The sequence below is a fragment of the Epinephelus fuscoguttatus genome, linkage group LG11 (assembly GCF_011397635.1).
Source record: "Epinephelus fuscoguttatus linkage group LG11, E.fuscoguttatus.final_Chr_v1".
In the NCBI taxonomy this organism is placed as follows: domain Eukaryota; kingdom Metazoa; phylum Chordata; class Actinopteri; order Perciformes; family Serranidae; genus Epinephelus; species Epinephelus fuscoguttatus.
The window spans coordinates 29,267,499-29,284,001 of record NC_064762.1 but is presented as its reverse complement, the minus strand read 5'-3'; the positions used below and the strand labels follow the sequence as shown (position 1 = coordinate 29,284,001).

The 16,503-nt window shown below is 39.4% G+C and overlaps 2 protein-coding genes across 2 annotated transcripts; both read right to left on the bottom strand.

Annotated features, from left to right (window-relative positions):
• On the bottom strand, window positions 1-5,247 carry ttll2 (tubulin tyrosine ligase-like family, member 2). Its single transcript, XM_049589217.1, has 4 exons — window positions 5,098-5,247; window positions 4,127-4,361; window positions 1,251-2,605; window positions 1-571 (listed from the first exon to the last, which is right to left on the bottom strand). The coding sequence occupies exons 2-4, from the start codon at window positions 4,346-4,348 to the stop codon at window positions 265-267; spliced, it is 1,884 nt and encodes a 627-aa protein (XP_049445174.1). The 5' UTR covers window positions 4,349-4,361; window positions 5,098-5,247; the 3' UTR covers window positions 1-264.
• A 396-nt stretch (window positions 5,248-5,643) lies between these two features.
• Window positions 5,644-15,257, bottom strand: LOC125896634 (hatching enzyme 1.2-like). Its single transcript, XM_049589355.1, has 12 exons — window positions 15,139-15,257; window positions 15,005-15,058; window positions 14,876-14,929; window positions 14,739-14,789; window positions 14,606-14,659; window positions 14,482-14,528; window positions 13,805-13,874; window positions 12,586-12,700; window positions 11,972-12,144; window positions 6,527-6,608; window positions 6,226-6,347; window positions 5,644-6,116 (listed from the first exon to the last, which is right to left on the bottom strand). The coding sequence occupies exons 1-12, from the start codon at window positions 15,173-15,175 to the stop codon at window positions 6,088-6,090; spliced, it is 888 nt and encodes a 295-aa protein (XP_049445312.1). The 5' UTR covers window positions 15,176-15,257; the 3' UTR covers window positions 5,644-6,087.
• Between the last annotated feature and the right edge of the window lie 1,246 nt (window positions 15,258-16,503).

Sequence of the window (16,503 nt, the reverse complement as noted above, 5' to 3'; positions counted from 1 at the left end):
TAAACAGAGACGCTATTTGCTTTGCAGCGGAGTTAGGTGTGCATTACTCTTTGCGGGTGCTTTTCTTTTTATTTGCACAGGTTGAGCAGCCACACAAACCTTTTGGGAATTCACCCCTGAGTGTCTGGAAGACTTTTCCTGAGAAAATACTTTGGCGTTCAGGTGTGATATGTTACACTTTCTTAGATGTAAAAGAAACTGACAAGAAAATCTAAGGAAAAAAGTCAGGGCTTAGCAACAAATCCAAAAAGAATGAAACGCCTCTCAAGTGGGTTTGAAGCATTGACTGAGCAGCGGAGGGTCCTTTGGCCCCCACAACAGTGAATCAAAATCTTCCTCACCACCTATCTCCGCCTGTTTTCTCTTCAACTTCCTGCCCATTGTAGCCAGCTGAGCAGTGAGCTTGTGTAGCTCCTGTATGACTATCTTAACATCCAGTTCATGCTGTGAGGCCCTCAGAGTGGCCGCATTAAAAGGGAATGTCCGAATGAAGTCTCCAACTCTGAGCGGAGGGATATGTTGTCCATTCAGTGCTGTGGATCTCTCCATCCTTACTGGTCTGTGATTCCCACTGTGAAACAATCACAACATTTGTTTGTTATGGTATAAAATCAGTGGACTTTTTGAAAAGCCAGTTTCTTTACACAAAATACCAGCCAATAGCTGTTTGAATCAGGACACTTAATTCACAATTTTCAAGCCATGAAATGTCTTCTCAGCATAATGCCCAACATTTGGTCTTTGGACAAGCTTCCAAATAACATTTTAGTCAAGAAAAATGAAAAGTCAACACTTAAACCAAGAATGATGTAATAATAATAGTGATTTCAATAGGGGTAGAAGATGTAAGCCACAAACAGATGTTTCTACACACCGCCCCCTGCTGATTTTGACAGTGATTGCTCTGATTAACACATTTATACCAAAAGAGGCTACATGTATCATGATTTACTGGAAGATAGCAAGCAATTATTTGGGAAAAAAGACACTCAGCACCCCTGTATAGCTTGAAATGGAATGATCCTTTGTTTTATAACCACATTTTCTGAGGCAGCGACAATTCTACGGTGAGATTGGCAGCGGAATCAGGCTGCTTAGATCGAATCATCAATTAGTTAACTATTCAGGGTCATCCCTAGATTTTAATTCATTAATGCATACTTGATTAAAATGTCTCTTTAATACAGGTGAAGATCTTTCTTGCAGACAAGCATTACTACACGGAATTTCTACAACAGCACCGTATATACCTGTAAATGTTAGGGAGCTTGCAGGACACAGCCGGGCATCTGAGTCCCACCCCGTTGACCGGGATATCTTGTATCAAAGAGGAAACGTCTGTCTCTCCTGAGAGCTCTATCTCAGCTTCTGTTTCAGTGTTGTCATGGTTTGTAACCTCAGACACATGGAGACTCCTGTTGTCTGTCAGCCACGGTGCAGGAGCTGGAACCGTCTGTCTGTTTACAGCTGACACGTTTGTCCTTGAATGCGGGCCGAGTATCATGTTTAAGGTCTTTTTGGTGTGGGTTTTGTTGACTGTGGTGTTAACTATTCTGCTGCTGGTGGCATATATCTTGTTTAAGTCAACAGGGGGAAGATGTCTTTGGTATTCGGCTACAAAAGCATGTTGTCTGGATCGTCTTAGGCTCATCTTTTTAGGCTGGTGATGAGTTTTTATTAGAGGGAGTATCTGAGAGGACTGGCTACCACTCCTTTGCTTCTGAAATTTGGTTTCTTTTAACTTGGAGGGGTGGTTAGCATCAAAACAAGGCTGCTTGTACCCTTGTCTCTGATAAGCCTTCTCTCTCAAACTGTCAATCAATGTATAGTTCATCAAGTCAATCAGATCGCTGATTAGCCCTTTCTTCACAGTAATATCTGCTTGGCAGTCCAGAGTCAATGCAGGGCTGTAGTTGACCTCCAGCAGCCAAGGTTTAAACTTGACGTCAATCAGGATGTCAAAGCCAAACAGCTCCACACAGTTTGGACATGAGGGGACAGAGGAAGCGATGGTGAGGAGGGTCAGAGTGACGATGTTGCTGATTCTCTGCCACAGAAGAAGCTCATTGATGTCTTGGCTGTGGAGAAAATGCCTAAACTTGCTCATGGTCCACTTGCATCCTTGGCCCACTCGCTCTTTCTCAGTCTTGTAGAAGGGGCCAAACTTATTGATGCTGGTGTTGGTGAGATGAGCGTACAGATTATGCAGAGATGACAGGTTGTACTTCTCAGTGGCGAAGCGCACCAGGCCTTCTTGATGGATGTAAACAGTCAGCGGATGGAAGCTCTTTACACACGCATAGATCCTCAGGTCAAACTTGTAGCCGGAGATCAGCAGAGGGTTACAGATGTACCTCTGTACGATCACGGGGCAGTCATAAACCAAGTCCTTAATATCCTCAAAGATGAAGATCCCTCTGCCTCTGGAGAGATCCACAGGCTTACAAATCCAGTAGACTGATGGTCCTTTGGTCAGACGCAGCTTGTTGTATTCAGACAGGAATCGGGTGTAGTCGTTGGGGAGGATGAAGGCAGTTGGACTGAAGTCATAAAGAGATGAACCAAATGTGGCTCTCATTCTCCTCAGGTTGCGTGCCAAGTAATCCTTAACAAAAAAGACAGATCATTCTTTTAGAGTGAGATTATTTGAACTTTTTTGATGTGGTAGTTGCAAAGTCTCAGTTTACACATGGTATAAACATGTTATCGGTATCTGGATAATGACTTCTGATCTGATCAGTGGGTCTTTGCATTTACACCCCGTTATCTCGATTGTGCTCACGCCATGATCAGATCCCAAAATACAAATTAGTTAATTGGGCTGGCAGATTTGTTAATAGACATTGTACATTCTGGTTCAAGGAAATGATTCTATGAATGGACATCATTTATTTCTGAGCCCCTTTTAGAGGGACGACTTGCCAGCTACTGCTCTACTTGCTGGTTTCCTTAAAGGGAACCTTTTATGGTCATTTTCAGGTTCAGACTTGTATTATGGGTATCTACTGGAATATGTTTACATGCTTCAGTGTTTCATCGTACTGTCTGATGAAGCATTGGTATTCACTCTCTATTGAGGCGCTCTGTTTTAGCACCTGTCTCTTGAAGCCCCCCTACTGAAATAGCCCACTCTGCCCTGATTGGTCAGTCTTCGAGACGCATTGGCCGCCATGATGCGTGCTTGTGTGTCAAAATGTGTTGTCCATTTTTGTGATACACGATGCAGCGACGCATGTAATACCATGCGTTGCTAGCGGGGATGATAATTCAAGCAACGTACTTGAAATTAACCACTATTTGTTATTGACGGAAGAAGCAGGCATGAAATATGGCGGGCGAGGAGGAAAAACTTGAACTCGTACGGGCACACCCCCATTTATATGACAGTTCTACTGCACTGCACTCTAATAAAATAGCAGTACTAGCTAGCTACAGCAGCACTAGCTAGCCGGAATGCACCAGTGACTCTGCTACCCCTTACTGCACAAGCGATGTATTGCATTTCAATTGTCGCCCGTGTCGCCTGGTTCAATGTGTTGACTATGAAAGAAAGTGCGTTGCTCACGTCGCTTGCTCTCTTTGTGTGCATCAACTATGAAACGGCCCTTACAGTAGTGTGCCTGGAACAGATTACTGTACACAGAAATCTGTCACCAGCTGACGTCAGCTTCTCTCAAAAATAGAAAGAATCTGCTGGAAACAGAGTAATCAGAACAGTTTAGACCTGAATTTTACATCCGTTTATCTTTGGCAATGTTTAATATGAACTTCGAACATTGTAACATTATAATGTATATGTGACAGGAACTAAGGAAAAGCATAGTAACTGGTCCCCTTTAAGATGGCAAGAGAAGGCTGAATTTGGTGACCTTTCAACTTTCTGGCCGGCTTTTTTTTCTTAAGGACGTGGTCACTGCACAGATTGCATTGACACCTGGCTGAGATCTGATCACAATGTGACCACCTCCGTACTGTATGTTGCCTGGCTGATCTCATTAAAATCGAGTGTGTTCTGCAGTTACACCTTGCATTTACACGTGTTTGTCCTGATCCAGGTAACATATACCTAGATACTTCCGATGGATTTTACATTATAATGAGGATAAAGGAAAGTGACCATCATCACCTTGCGTGTGATGCCAGCGGTCTTGGGATGGTGGTTGAGGCGCTGCCATGGCAACAGGTTGTGATATTCTGAGTTGCGAAATGCAGAGCCCCGCCAGTAGAGGTTCCAGTCTTCCTCCTCCTGTTCTTCTTGGTCATATTCCTCCCATCCTCGCTCCAGAAGCACCTCCCTCACCACCTCTGGTCCTCTGTCATGTAGTCTGAACACCAGGGCCGCAGCCATGCAGCATCCTAAACTGGAGATACAGCAGGTACATAGAAGAGAAACGTGTGTCAATGATATCAGAGCTTTCAGAGTTGCTGCATGAGATGGATTTTAGTCAGAAATCGCACCCCCTTTCTGAGTCATAACTCAAATCTCAACACTGAGACATTAAAGACATATTGACATCATACTGACCAGTGCAAGTAAAGTTAAAATCACCCCACGTCCCGAGAGAAATAAAGCCAGTCCAAATGGAAATAATTACAAATGAACAGTTCAACTGTTCATTTGTAATCAGAACCGTGTTTGTGTGTGAGCTAGAGCATTTACATGGTAAATCTGAGAAGCCCAAATAAACCTGACACTTTGTCTGCACAGACGGAGGGATTACACACGGTTTCAGTGTGCCAGCTTTCTAACAAGCAAATTAAACTTTGTCATTTCATTACCTGAACACATTTAGAGGAAAAGTGCTGCATTTCAGACTGATTAAGATTAATAAATGTACGCACACACACATAATAGTAATTATTTCTACAAGCCAAAAAACACTACTGCAGAAAATAATGATAAACACAGATATCTCCTCAAGAAGTTTCCAATAAAATGTCAAAATTTGAGTAATGCAAGAAACAGATTTACATGTTTTTTTCAAATTGAGAAGGATAAATTAATGGAGAAGACACTAAAATGTGCAATACTAGAATAAGAATAGATGTCAACATATTAGGAGTTTAGAATGTTAGAAAAAAAGTGATCTGTCCTACCTTTAAATGCTGCTCACACATTAACTTACAGCCTTATTTTCTGTCTGCCAGGTGAGTGAATGGTAGATGGTGAGTCTTTCCTTGTGACTCTTGCATAGTGCACAACAGTCAGTCTGTTCTCTTAGCTCCTCCTACAGACAACACAGAGAATCTCACACCAGCCGGCTCACACTGTAGGTTGTCTGTCAGACAGGTTTATGTACAGGAGGCAAGGACAATGGTTGTTAAGAGGAACGAATGCCTACTGCTAGTTCTGTGTATGCCTGCTGCTATTGTAGACATAATAAACCATTGCAGTCACTTAATACTCTGAGGAATGTTATGCAATCCTAAAAATGCCCTAAAGATCTGTACATTTTAGGTTTAGCTGCTTGGGTTAAAATACACACATACACTAAAACAGGCACATCTGTCCAATCTATTGTAATTCAACTCAACAGCTCTACCATAAATTCTGCTTTTCCAGTTTTGTTTATGATGAGTTTATGATCAGGTTTTAGTGACAGTTAAAAACTTGTAAATTATACTATTATACTATACTACTATACACTATATTAATGAGGTCATAGTTAAAGTTGCATTATATTGAGCAGTACTACTATTTTTTTCCTCCTTCCTATGTACATACATGAGGGTAGAATATTAAGATCAGCTCTGAATATGGACATATTTATATATTTATACAGTTTATGCATTTGCACCATAATTTAACGCACAAAAGTCACAAATTAGTGCTAAAAACATTCTTGCAGAGGACGCCCAAACCCCTCATGTCATGTGTCCCCCCAATGTTGAAACAATGTCTGCGCCTTTACTGTAATTTGTTTTGAAATTTACATCACAGCAATACAATTTTTTCAGCTGTATGGTTTAATTTGATGTATTTGGGCTGGCAGGTATGAAAAACCAGCAAACAGAGCAAGGGTTTTATGATTTTATTAAATATCACAGCAAATGCAGGTTAACCAAGAGGGAGCCCGCTCACTGATATCATCCATGCATCGATTTCATCCGCTCGTCTGAAACAAAAAACACGTCTTTGTATTGATGGAATACCTCCTGTCTGCTTGAACTGACACACAAGAGCAGATATGATGAGAAACTGTAGTCTGGTGAAGAGGATGTTACCGCAGTGGTAGAGTTTGTTCAGTCTCTGTATATCCAGGTGGCTGAGATGTGTTCTCTGGCCCATCTGCACTCCGCTGTACTTTGACAACATCGTTGGACTTCCATCTAGACTGAAAAAATACCTGCAACGAAACAGAAGAATATTTGCCAAATTTATGTGTTATGGACTTTTAAGTTATCTTGTTCACCCCAGCTTGGTGCTCAATATTATCCTGTTAAACCAGTTTCGACAGACAAAATTATTGCAGTAGGATAAAATGTAAAAACATTTTTATATACAAGAAAAAAGGTGAAGACTTACTCTCCGTAGTGCATTATGGACTCGAGGTCATACGGCAGGTTCAGAGTGTTTCCACTTCTCATCTTGAAGTTCTTTTCTCTGCCTTTAAATCAGAAATTATTTATTACACCATGGTCTTTTGCAGTTATATGGAAATGTTAAAAACAGAGGAGCTGTGTTCAAATGTTTCACACTAATCTTTGAAATCTAAAGCACTTTTTATGTCTCATTTTTGTGAAATATATCTTATTGTTGGAATGCTTTCTGTCTGCTCATGTATCCCTTTAGCTGAAAACTAAACTAAATAATATCAAGATACTGTATTATAACAAGATGGCCCACCTACAATATACCCCCATTGTATGAAATGGTATACATTTCCGGTCTAGTAGGCGTTGTCCCCCGTAGCCCAATCAAAGACGATGGAGAACCGCCAATCAAAGACGAGTATCCTCAACCTCGCTTGGTTATCGTAGATTAGCTGGGCTAACCGTTAGCGGTGTCTGTAATAGGTAATAACTCATGAAACGGTCCGTGAAAAAAATATTTTTTCCAGCAGATATCTTAGTTACAACATGATTGAGCTAGCAAAGCATTTTTTTAAAGCAGTTTTGTGTTGCTATGTGTGGTATTTATTCAGTTTTGGGAAATCACGATGTCTAGAAAGCATCAGTGGCTGCAGCTGACAGGGACAGCTAACACTAGCAGCTAAGCTAACATCAAGACGTCATGTGTTAAAAGCCTCCCGTTGTCGGATACGACATGAAACTACTCCAGTTAGCTCAATCATGTTGTAACTAAGACATCCGCTGGAAGAAAAATATTTTTTTAATCCAGTATCTTTGGTGAAACTGCACTGATTTCAGCACCAGAGAGGAGCTATCTGTAGCCAGATCTCGCGAGTGTGTGTTGTTGAGACAGAGACAGGTCTTGAACAAAGTAAATTTTCTCCTGATTTGTCCGTGTGAAATTTGCCATTTTGGTGTCGGAATGTTCTGAAGATATGTGGCTTGCGATAAATGGGTCCAATATCTGCTTCCGTGACTATGGGGCGAAAGAATCGGCCATAATCTGTCATCACGTTCATTTCTCCCACTGAAGTCAATGGACTCCGTACCTGCTGTTAGTCTCCTAAAGGGGCGTGGTGGTCACGAACCCCACGTGACACTGATACAGGAAACTGACTCGCAGTGGACCGTCTTGCCCTGCGTTCCAATACCCATACTACCATACTATTTAGTATGCCAGAAAAAGAATTAGTGTGTCCCAATACATAGTATGTCAGATGCAGTATGCCAAAAGTACCAGGATGTTCTACTACATCCGGTCATATTTCGCAGTATGCATGTCAGCATGCTTCTTTGGTCATTCTGACCCACAATCCTTTGCGCAGCGGAAGTTACGTCACACTGACTGAGCTGCGTGTACAACAACATATCATATATCAACATGAATTGTTCTCTTTTGAAACATGAGACTGTTAAGTTAGGCATAAAGAGAATAATAGTAGAATTTTGGAATAAAGCAAATGTAGAAAATGTTTATGGTGGCAATTGGGAACTGTTGAAATTTAAAGCAGCCCAATATTTAAGGAAATATGGTAGCATCTTTTCTAAAAATCAAAGGTTAGAGGAAGAGAAAGTGGTCTCTAAAATAATATCATTATCCCAGAAAAGTCCTGCTGATATGTCAGAAAGCGATCATGCTGACTTGATCTCAGAGCAAATTAAACTAAATGAAATCTATTTACATAAGGCTAAAGGTGCCTTTGTAAGATCAAGAAAGAAATGGATCGAAGAAGGAGAACAGAATTCGGCGTATTTTTTTAATCTAGAAAGAAATCACGGGAAGCTCAACTTAATCCACCAACTTAACATTAATGGTGATATAACTGATGATCCCAGTAGAATAGCAGCCTTTTGCTCCAACTTTTACAGTGAGCTATATAAGACAGAATATTGTCATCAGTCAGCAACTTCATTCTTTAATTCTCTGAGTAACATTACTAAAATTACTGAAGATGACAAAGAGATGTGTGATGAAACTATAACTTTACAAGAAATCACTCGTGTAATTAAACACCTCAAACTTAACAAATCTCCGGGAGGTGATGGGCTTTCTGCTGAATTCTATCAAACATTTGTTGAAGATTTAGCCCCTTTTCTACTTAAGGTATTTTTAGAAAGTGTGGAACAAGGAGCTCTACCTCCTACACTAATACAAGGCCTGATTACGTTGATTCCGAAACCTAAAAAAGACCACCTTCTTATTGATAACTGGCGACCTATCTCTTTACTCAATACTGACTATAAGATTTTTGCTTCTGTACTTGCCAAACGACTTAAAAATGTTTTGGATCCAATTATTGATGAGACACAATCAGGCTTTATGAGGAAGAGACATATCTCTAATAATATTCGTCTTGTTTTAGATTTGATTGATTACTCCTTTCTTTGCTCTGACGATAGCTTTATTTTCTTTCTAGATTTCTATAAAGCATTTGACACCGTGGAACATAATTTTATTTTTCAAACAATTAATCTATTTGAATTTGGTGATTTTTTCTTTAAAGCTGTTAAAACTTTGTACGCTAATGGTAACAGCTCCCTTAGACTAAAGCAGGACTTCCCAAGATTCAATTTACAGCAGGGCATCCGACAGGGTTGTCCCGCATCCCTTATCTATTTATTTTATGCACTCAACTACTTTCTACACACATCAAAAATAGCTCGCTAAAAGGAATCTTTATTGCAGACAGAGAAATTATAATTAGTCAGCTGGCTGATGATACCACATTATTCTTAAAAAATGCTTCTCAAGTTCCCATTGCTATCCATACAATAGGCTTGTTCTCTGCAGCCTCTGGACTCCGCTTAAACTTGAAGAAATGTGATTTGTTTCCTCTTAAGAACTGTGACGAGTCATTGGTTTACAACATATCTGTCAAAAACAAGGTCACTTACCTTGGAATCACCATTGTTAAAAGTCAGACAGACAGGTGCTCTGAAAATTTTGATCTGATAATTGATAAGACAAGGAAAAAGCTAAACCAATGGCTTCAAAGGGATTTATCCTTGAAAGGTCGAATACTGTTAACAAAAGCAGAAGGACTGTCTCGTCTTACTTATGCAGCTATTCCCCTATCTGTTGATAAGCAAATTTGTAGTGCCATTGATAAGCTGTTATTTAATTTCATCTGGAAAAACAAGACGCATTATGTGAAAAAATCGGTTATTATGAACACTTATGATTCTGGTGGGTTAAATTTTCTTGACTTTACTACATTGAATAACACTTTTAAAATTAACTGGATAAAGCAGTTCTTACATAATCCTACATCCATTTGGAATTTTATACCCAAGTTTGTTTTCTCTACCATTGGTGGCCTTGAGTATGTGTTATTATGTGACTATAAAATAGAAAGACTTCCTCTTATTTTATCCAACTTTCATAAACAAATCCTGTTGGCATGGTCGTTAATCTATAAACATAATTTCTCTCCACATAGATGTTTTATCTGGAACAATCAACATATCAAATACAAAAATAAATCTCTGTTCCTTAATTCATGGTTTGATAAGAACATAATTTTAGTCACCCAACTGCTCAACGATATACCCAATTTGCTAAATTATACAGAATTTCTCATAAAATATGGTATTCCTATTACCCCAAAAGACTTTGCAATTGTAATGGATGCTGTTCCCTCTGGTATCCTAACTCTGTTAAGAGGTGCTGGAAATCCAGTTTGTCCTCCTTTAGACCCAATTTTAACGACAGTGGGGCACATGTGTTTCTCCGTTACACCTAAAAAAAGGAATTATCTTATTAGATCACTGTTTCAATCTGATAACACCTCTACCCCATATGTCATGCAATACTGGTCTAATATTGTTAATGATTTGAACTGGACCCAGATATGGAATCTCCCCTACAAATACTTAATTACAAATAAAGTGAGAGAAATATCCTACAAGATAATCCATAGATACTACCCTGCCAAACAGAATTTGTTAAAATTTAAGAAGGATTTATGTGTGAACTGTTCTTTCTGTGACTCTGAACCTGAAACTGTGTTTCACCTGTTTTGGCATTGTCACTTTACTGCCACCTTCTGGAAAGAAGTAATATGGTACATCTCATTGAAGCTTGTCCCAGATTTCTCTTTATTTTGTAAGAATATTTTTTTTGGAATCTATGATGTCAAGAGTATGAAACAGAATGAACTGTATATTATAAATTTGTTAATATTATTAGGAAAATATCATATACACAGAGCTAAATTTAGTCATTCCAAACCCTGTTTTGTGGTGTTCCAAAAGGAAATGGAACAGTACCTGCAAAGCATTTGTGACTCTAATAACAAGAAAGCGATGAGAACATATAATTTGTGCACCTTATTCTCTGTATTTATGTAATAGCCCACCCCCTGGCTACTGTACTGTATACTTGTTTCGATTGAAGACTCGTTAATAAAGAAAAAAAAAAAAAAAAAAAAAAAAAAAAAAAAAAAAAATATCATATATCAACATATCATACAGTTTTGCAAGAACACGGTTACAACATTCAACTTTATTGTGATTATAGTATAATCAATGTTAGGGTTCAACTATGACTACCAGTATAGGCAGTGGTGTAAGTGTGGTATAAATAATGAATGAATATGACTAAATATGAATACACTATGGGCCAGGTATGAGCACTATAGACTAGTAAATATATAAATAGTAAAAGTCAAATACATATTAAGTAATATAGTAAGAATGTGCAAATATGTTACACTACAAATAAAAGTAATGTGAATGTAAGGCTGCTTCACGTGCAGACAGAATATAGTGCCAGCAGCTGCATAGCTGTGAATATATTTAACAACAAATATCTGCCAGCAACAGAAAGCTATGTGTGAAGGGGGTTAATATGCCTACTGGTGACTAGTTCAATAGACAGGTCACTCAATAATAGGCTTGGAACTGTTTACGTGAACACGTCAGTTTATTAGAAACAACAACATACATTACGACATAACAGCAACAGAGCTCTCTGGCACCTCCGACGGTATGCACGACTCTGGCGAGCTCGACGAGAGGAGATTTGCTGCATCTCCGAAGTACAACAACACAAAATATTCAAATGTGGCGCTATGGACGGCGGCGGAAGTGAGCAAGAGGGTCGGAGTTCAGGGAGCGATGTAATGGCGGATGTAGTGTGTCCCAATAGCATGCATACTGCATACTACACTACATACTTTTTAAGGGCAGCTGCAGTACATACTAAAAGTATATAGTAGAAGTATGCGATTTGGAACGCAGGGTTGGTTTATCCACCGTCTTTGATAATATTGTGTCAGAACTGAGTGTGTCGACTTCTGCCCCCAAGTGGCCAAAGACATAAGTGCAGTTGTGAGTCTGCAAAATGTACCAACAGTTTGGTGACAGTATTTTTCATACAGGGAATTACTGTGTTTACCTGGGATGATGCTCTGCCACTGCACATTGATGTATTGATCCCGGTCCTTGCGGGTGTGTTCATGATGCAGCCCCAGAGCATGAATGATCTCATGGCAAAGGTTCCCCACGCTGCACGAGCGGGCGTAATACACCGCCTGGGCTCCTCCTCGGCAACCAACAAAGGATGCACAGCTAGAGAGATGAACAAAAACCAGTAAGACAAACAAGTCTGATTGATTTACTTGACCAGGTTTTAAGTCTTAAGTGCTATATCGTAGGCAACTCGACTTAAGTTTCTTGAAGCCGTTTCGCCTCTCATCCAAGAGGCTTTTTCAGTTCTAACAGTCTGTTACAGAGTTGCAGGCTTTCTACTAATTTTACTTAGTTGGTCTTTATTTTCTTCAATCTTACATTACCAGGGTTGCTTTATTATAAAATCAACAATAATCATCTTAAAGTTTATTGATGTTAATGTGCCACTGAGGGACTTTGTAATTTGGGTTTTGAAAAGTGCTTATCAAGGCAAGTAAAACAGAATCTTTCTGCACAGCAAGATACCATTAATGATAAGAGAAACAAATGCTTTTTTAAATATTTTGGACGAACTGATCCTTTAACAGAAATGTCTCTCACCCTTTGCCATTCTTGAACTCCAGGTAGTTCAGCTCCGTGGTGCGTGGTATGAAGCGAATGCAGGTAAAATCTGATATCATCCTGAAGGCAGTGAGGATGTTAAACTCTTGATCAGCTGTTGGAGGAAAAACAAACTGAAACTGTTTCGTCATCTGCATGTCAGTGGTCAAACATTAGACCTGGTTACTGTCCAAACACAAATCGTCTGTGCAATACTTAATTATTCTTAATTATTAGCAATACGTAATCATGATGGGATTGAAAGAAGAAGTCGGGGGATGCAGTATAAAGAACAACAAAGTCAGAGTATGCAGGAGGTCGGGGTGGACAGATAGGTCAAACAAACACAGGACTTTTACCCAGGAGACTGCTGGTCATGTCCTGTGTGAAACCAAAAGTCAGTGTATACTTACTTTAACTTAAAGTAACAGTTCACCCAAAAACCAAGAAGACATGTTTTCCCTCTTACCTGTAGTACTGTTGTTCATTATAGATTGTTGGTGTGAGAGATGCAGAGTGTTGGAGAGATCTGCTGTAGAGATATCTGTCTTCTCTTGAATGTTGGGGAACTAGATGGCACTAAGCTTATGGTGCCCAAAGCTTTAGCTATGTAATATAACAGCTCATTTGAGGAGGACGCCATTAATATTAACATCTTGCTCTGACACTAGCACAAGCCTCTTGTCCATGAGTAGATGCACTCTTCCTTCTGCGCTGTGACACAGTTGGTGGGTGTAGTTCAGTAGAAAGAAAATAGTTCCCACATGAAACTGCTCACAACAAGGATGTGGATTATCTTTATTAACTGGGTCATGATTCCTGGAAAGGGACATTGCTGTTGAGTTTTTCAAATGTATTTTTTGGCACTTTGAGCACCACAAGCAGAGTGCCATCTAGTTCCATTACACTGAAGAGAAGGCAGACATCTCTATGGTCGATATCGCCAACACTTGGCAACTCACACCAAAACAATTTAGACTGATAAACGGCACTACAGGTTAAGAGGAAAAACATGTGCTTTTGATTTTGGAGTGGACTGTCCCTTTAAGAGAAAACATTATCCTTTCCTAAACCTGACCAAACTGCAACCTTGCACCTGTAGCAGGTACACTCCAACAGTCATACACCGATATGCTGTTCTGGGAGTCATTGCCAATCTACCTATTCTGTTGTTTTGGTATGTATGAGGACGTGTCAGAGCACAACAACAACAACCCACCCAGCTCATAACTGATGATGTAAGGCACGGTGGCTTCTGCCCACAGGGTCATTACAGCGTTCCTGTCCTCCTGTAAGTTCAGACAGCCAAACAGTTAGATATTATTACCACCATTTCAACACTCTTAATCACTTTAGTTTGATGTTTGAATCCTGTTTCCAGCAATTAAATCTTAATGTCTAATAACTTCTGCACTTGTTTGAACACTTGCATAATATACAATCTTGCAGTGCCAACATTTAGAAGACCTTCCTGCCAAAACTCAGGTGAAACAAAATCACACAGTATAGATTTAAAAATTATTCATATCAACCACGATTTCCTGTGTTTTTGAGGTACTTTAATATTGTCATTGTATTCTATTTTACAGGCTTTCTACACCACTAAATACATTTTGGAAACACATAATGTACTATATACCTCACTACATTTACTGGATAACATTAGGTATAGTTCAGGGTCATATTATTAATTTAAAATATAAAATTATAAAATCAATTGATAAATTATAATAGTAATATTATAGGTTTCCCAGCACTATGTAAGATAGTTGGAATTAGCCGCACCTTTAAGAGCTGCAACATTACGGGTTGACGGACGGACGAAAGATTTACTTTGGTACTTTAAGAGTGCTTTTAAAAAAATAAATAAATAAAAAAATAAGTTCTCCATCTTACCTGAATCAGCATGTCTCCCTCTTGGACAATCAATTCCTCTTGTAGCTCTGTGACATGATAAAAACAGTCACCGTACATCTATAGATTTATTTTTGTTATATTTAACATTTAGAATATATTTTACCTTCCAAGGTTTCTGCGCTGGCTTGCTGTGGTTTAAGCATGGGGATGACTATACCTATAAAAACCAGAGAATTTAATCACATTGTTTAAAAGACAAAAGAAAACCCAAGTCTTGAAAACCAATGAGCACCAACCTGGGGCAGGACTAGTCACATTGTGGGTGCCATTTAACGGGACGACACCAGCTGACAGAGAGAAATCCAGTGAAATAAAGGTAGTAACAAGGTCATTTAATTTATGTTTATTTAATTAAATATACTGCACAATGTACCTTGTGTTTTTGCTGGCTTCGGCACAGCATGCATAGCAGTGACAGTAACATTATCTACAGAAATCAGATGATTCCTCATTAATAATTTGTATATTTCAAACAGTGCAAATCAATCCAGTGAACACCAACCTGGGGCGTGACTGGTGGCCTCCTGGTTCGGCTGTACAGGGACACCACCAACAACTACAAAAAACCAAAAAGTTAATAATAATAATATTAATGGTTCAGCAGGCTGTCTGCAGTTTGAATGTTTCAGTTGGTACCTGTCAACGTGCAGATAAAGACCAGAAGCCACATCATGCAACACAATGAATTTCAATAAAGGCAGAAGCTGTGAATCCAAAGCCTCTGCTGGCTTTCTGACAGAGATCTGACAATCCAGTTACCATCAGGCTCCTCAACAGGTGTGATCACTTCACACCGATTATGACCTTCCAGCTGCAGTCTGAACTGTAGAGGGCGCTCCAGTTTTATTTTTGCAGACTGCACATCTCTTTCTTTAAACTGTGAACATTTACATACTCTTAAGTCAATATTTTTCATTTAGAATACATACTTTTATAGTACGTTTCTATTTTATATTATGACTCTTGAGTGTAACACCACTTGTTTCTCTTCTCTTGCTGATTATGTCAACAGAATGCACCAAATACCAAGGCAAATAAATTCCTTGGAGCTTTGGCGATAAGCCTGTTTCAAGCTGTAGTCTGGGGAAACTCAGAGAGAAGATTTTATTGTAAAATGACTAACTGTGGAAGACTTTATTGGGCTAACTCAGACTGCCAGAACACGGACTGTGAGCAACACATTTCAATGTAGGCACCTGACTGTTAATGTAAGACATGACTTGGAAACTGTGAACCTATGCTTTGAAGTGTTCATAGCGGGCATTTTCTAGCATCAGTTTTAAGTCCAAATGTTATTGTTTTTAATTCTTTAATGTGTCTCATACATTCAGAAATGTTCAAGTGTTGTGAGAGAGTAGTGAGCAGTGAAAGCCATGTGGTCTCATAAAGATCAAAAACAGATGTTCAGGAGGGGAATTCTGGTGGCTGAGGGCTCTAAGATGCTGACTATGTATTTACACTATCCCTGAGTTTGGAATGGGCCCTTTGTTGCATGTCCTGTCATCAGTGGTGTGATGTAACAAAGTGAAAATACCTCATTACTATACTTAAGAATTTTTGGAAGTATCAGTGCATTGCTTGAGTTTTTACATTTCTGTCAACTTTCATTTTTACTTGACTGACTATGCTTTTTTGTCTGGAGCCTCCTGTCTACAACGGGCTTGAGACGTGCCCTCGTTGAGGACTTGGCCCAGATTCCAGAGTTATTCTTTATCCTTAAGGAATCTGATCCCATGGCGGGAGCCTTTGCTGACGCAGACCCCAGCATGGACCTTGAGCATGGAAGACGAGTGCTCTAACCACTACAGTAGGGAAACCCCCTTTCATTTTTACTTGACTACGTTTCCTAAATGAAATGTGTACATTTACTCCGATACATTTCCCCTAAGCATCTTAGTTTCTCACTACAAAGCAGGGAAGGAAGTAGGGAGGAAGAGAGTGACAGATGAATGAAGGGAAGGGAGGAAAGGAAAAACTAGATTTTGTTCTTTAAATCCTTGA

Bases quoted from the DNA above. Each gene is read 5' to 3' on its own strand.
- ttll2 (XM_049589217.1), bottom strand. From the start codon at position 4,348: ATGGCTGCGGCCCTGGTGTTCAGACTACATGACAGAGGACCAGAGGTG. The intron at 2,606-4,126 runs GTGATGATGGTC...TTTTTTGTTAAG, and splicing joins CCGCTGGCATCACACGCAAG to GATTACTTGGCACGCAACCT. The intron at 572-1,250 runs GTATATACGGTG...ATTGTTTCACAG, and splicing joins AAGCTCCCTAACATTTACAG to TGGGAATCACAGACCAGTAA.
- LOC125896634 (XM_049589355.1), bottom strand. From the start codon at position 15,175: ATGATGTGGCTTCTGGTCTTTATCTGCACGTTGACAG. The intron at 13,875-14,481 runs GTAAGATGGAGA...CTGAACTTACAG, and splicing joins AGGGAGACATGCTGATTCAG to GAGGACAGGAACGCTGTAAT. The intron at 6,609-11,971 runs GTAAACACAGTA...TCTGATTTAAAG, and splicing joins GTGGCAGAGCATCATCCCAG to GCAGAGAAAAGAACTTCAAG.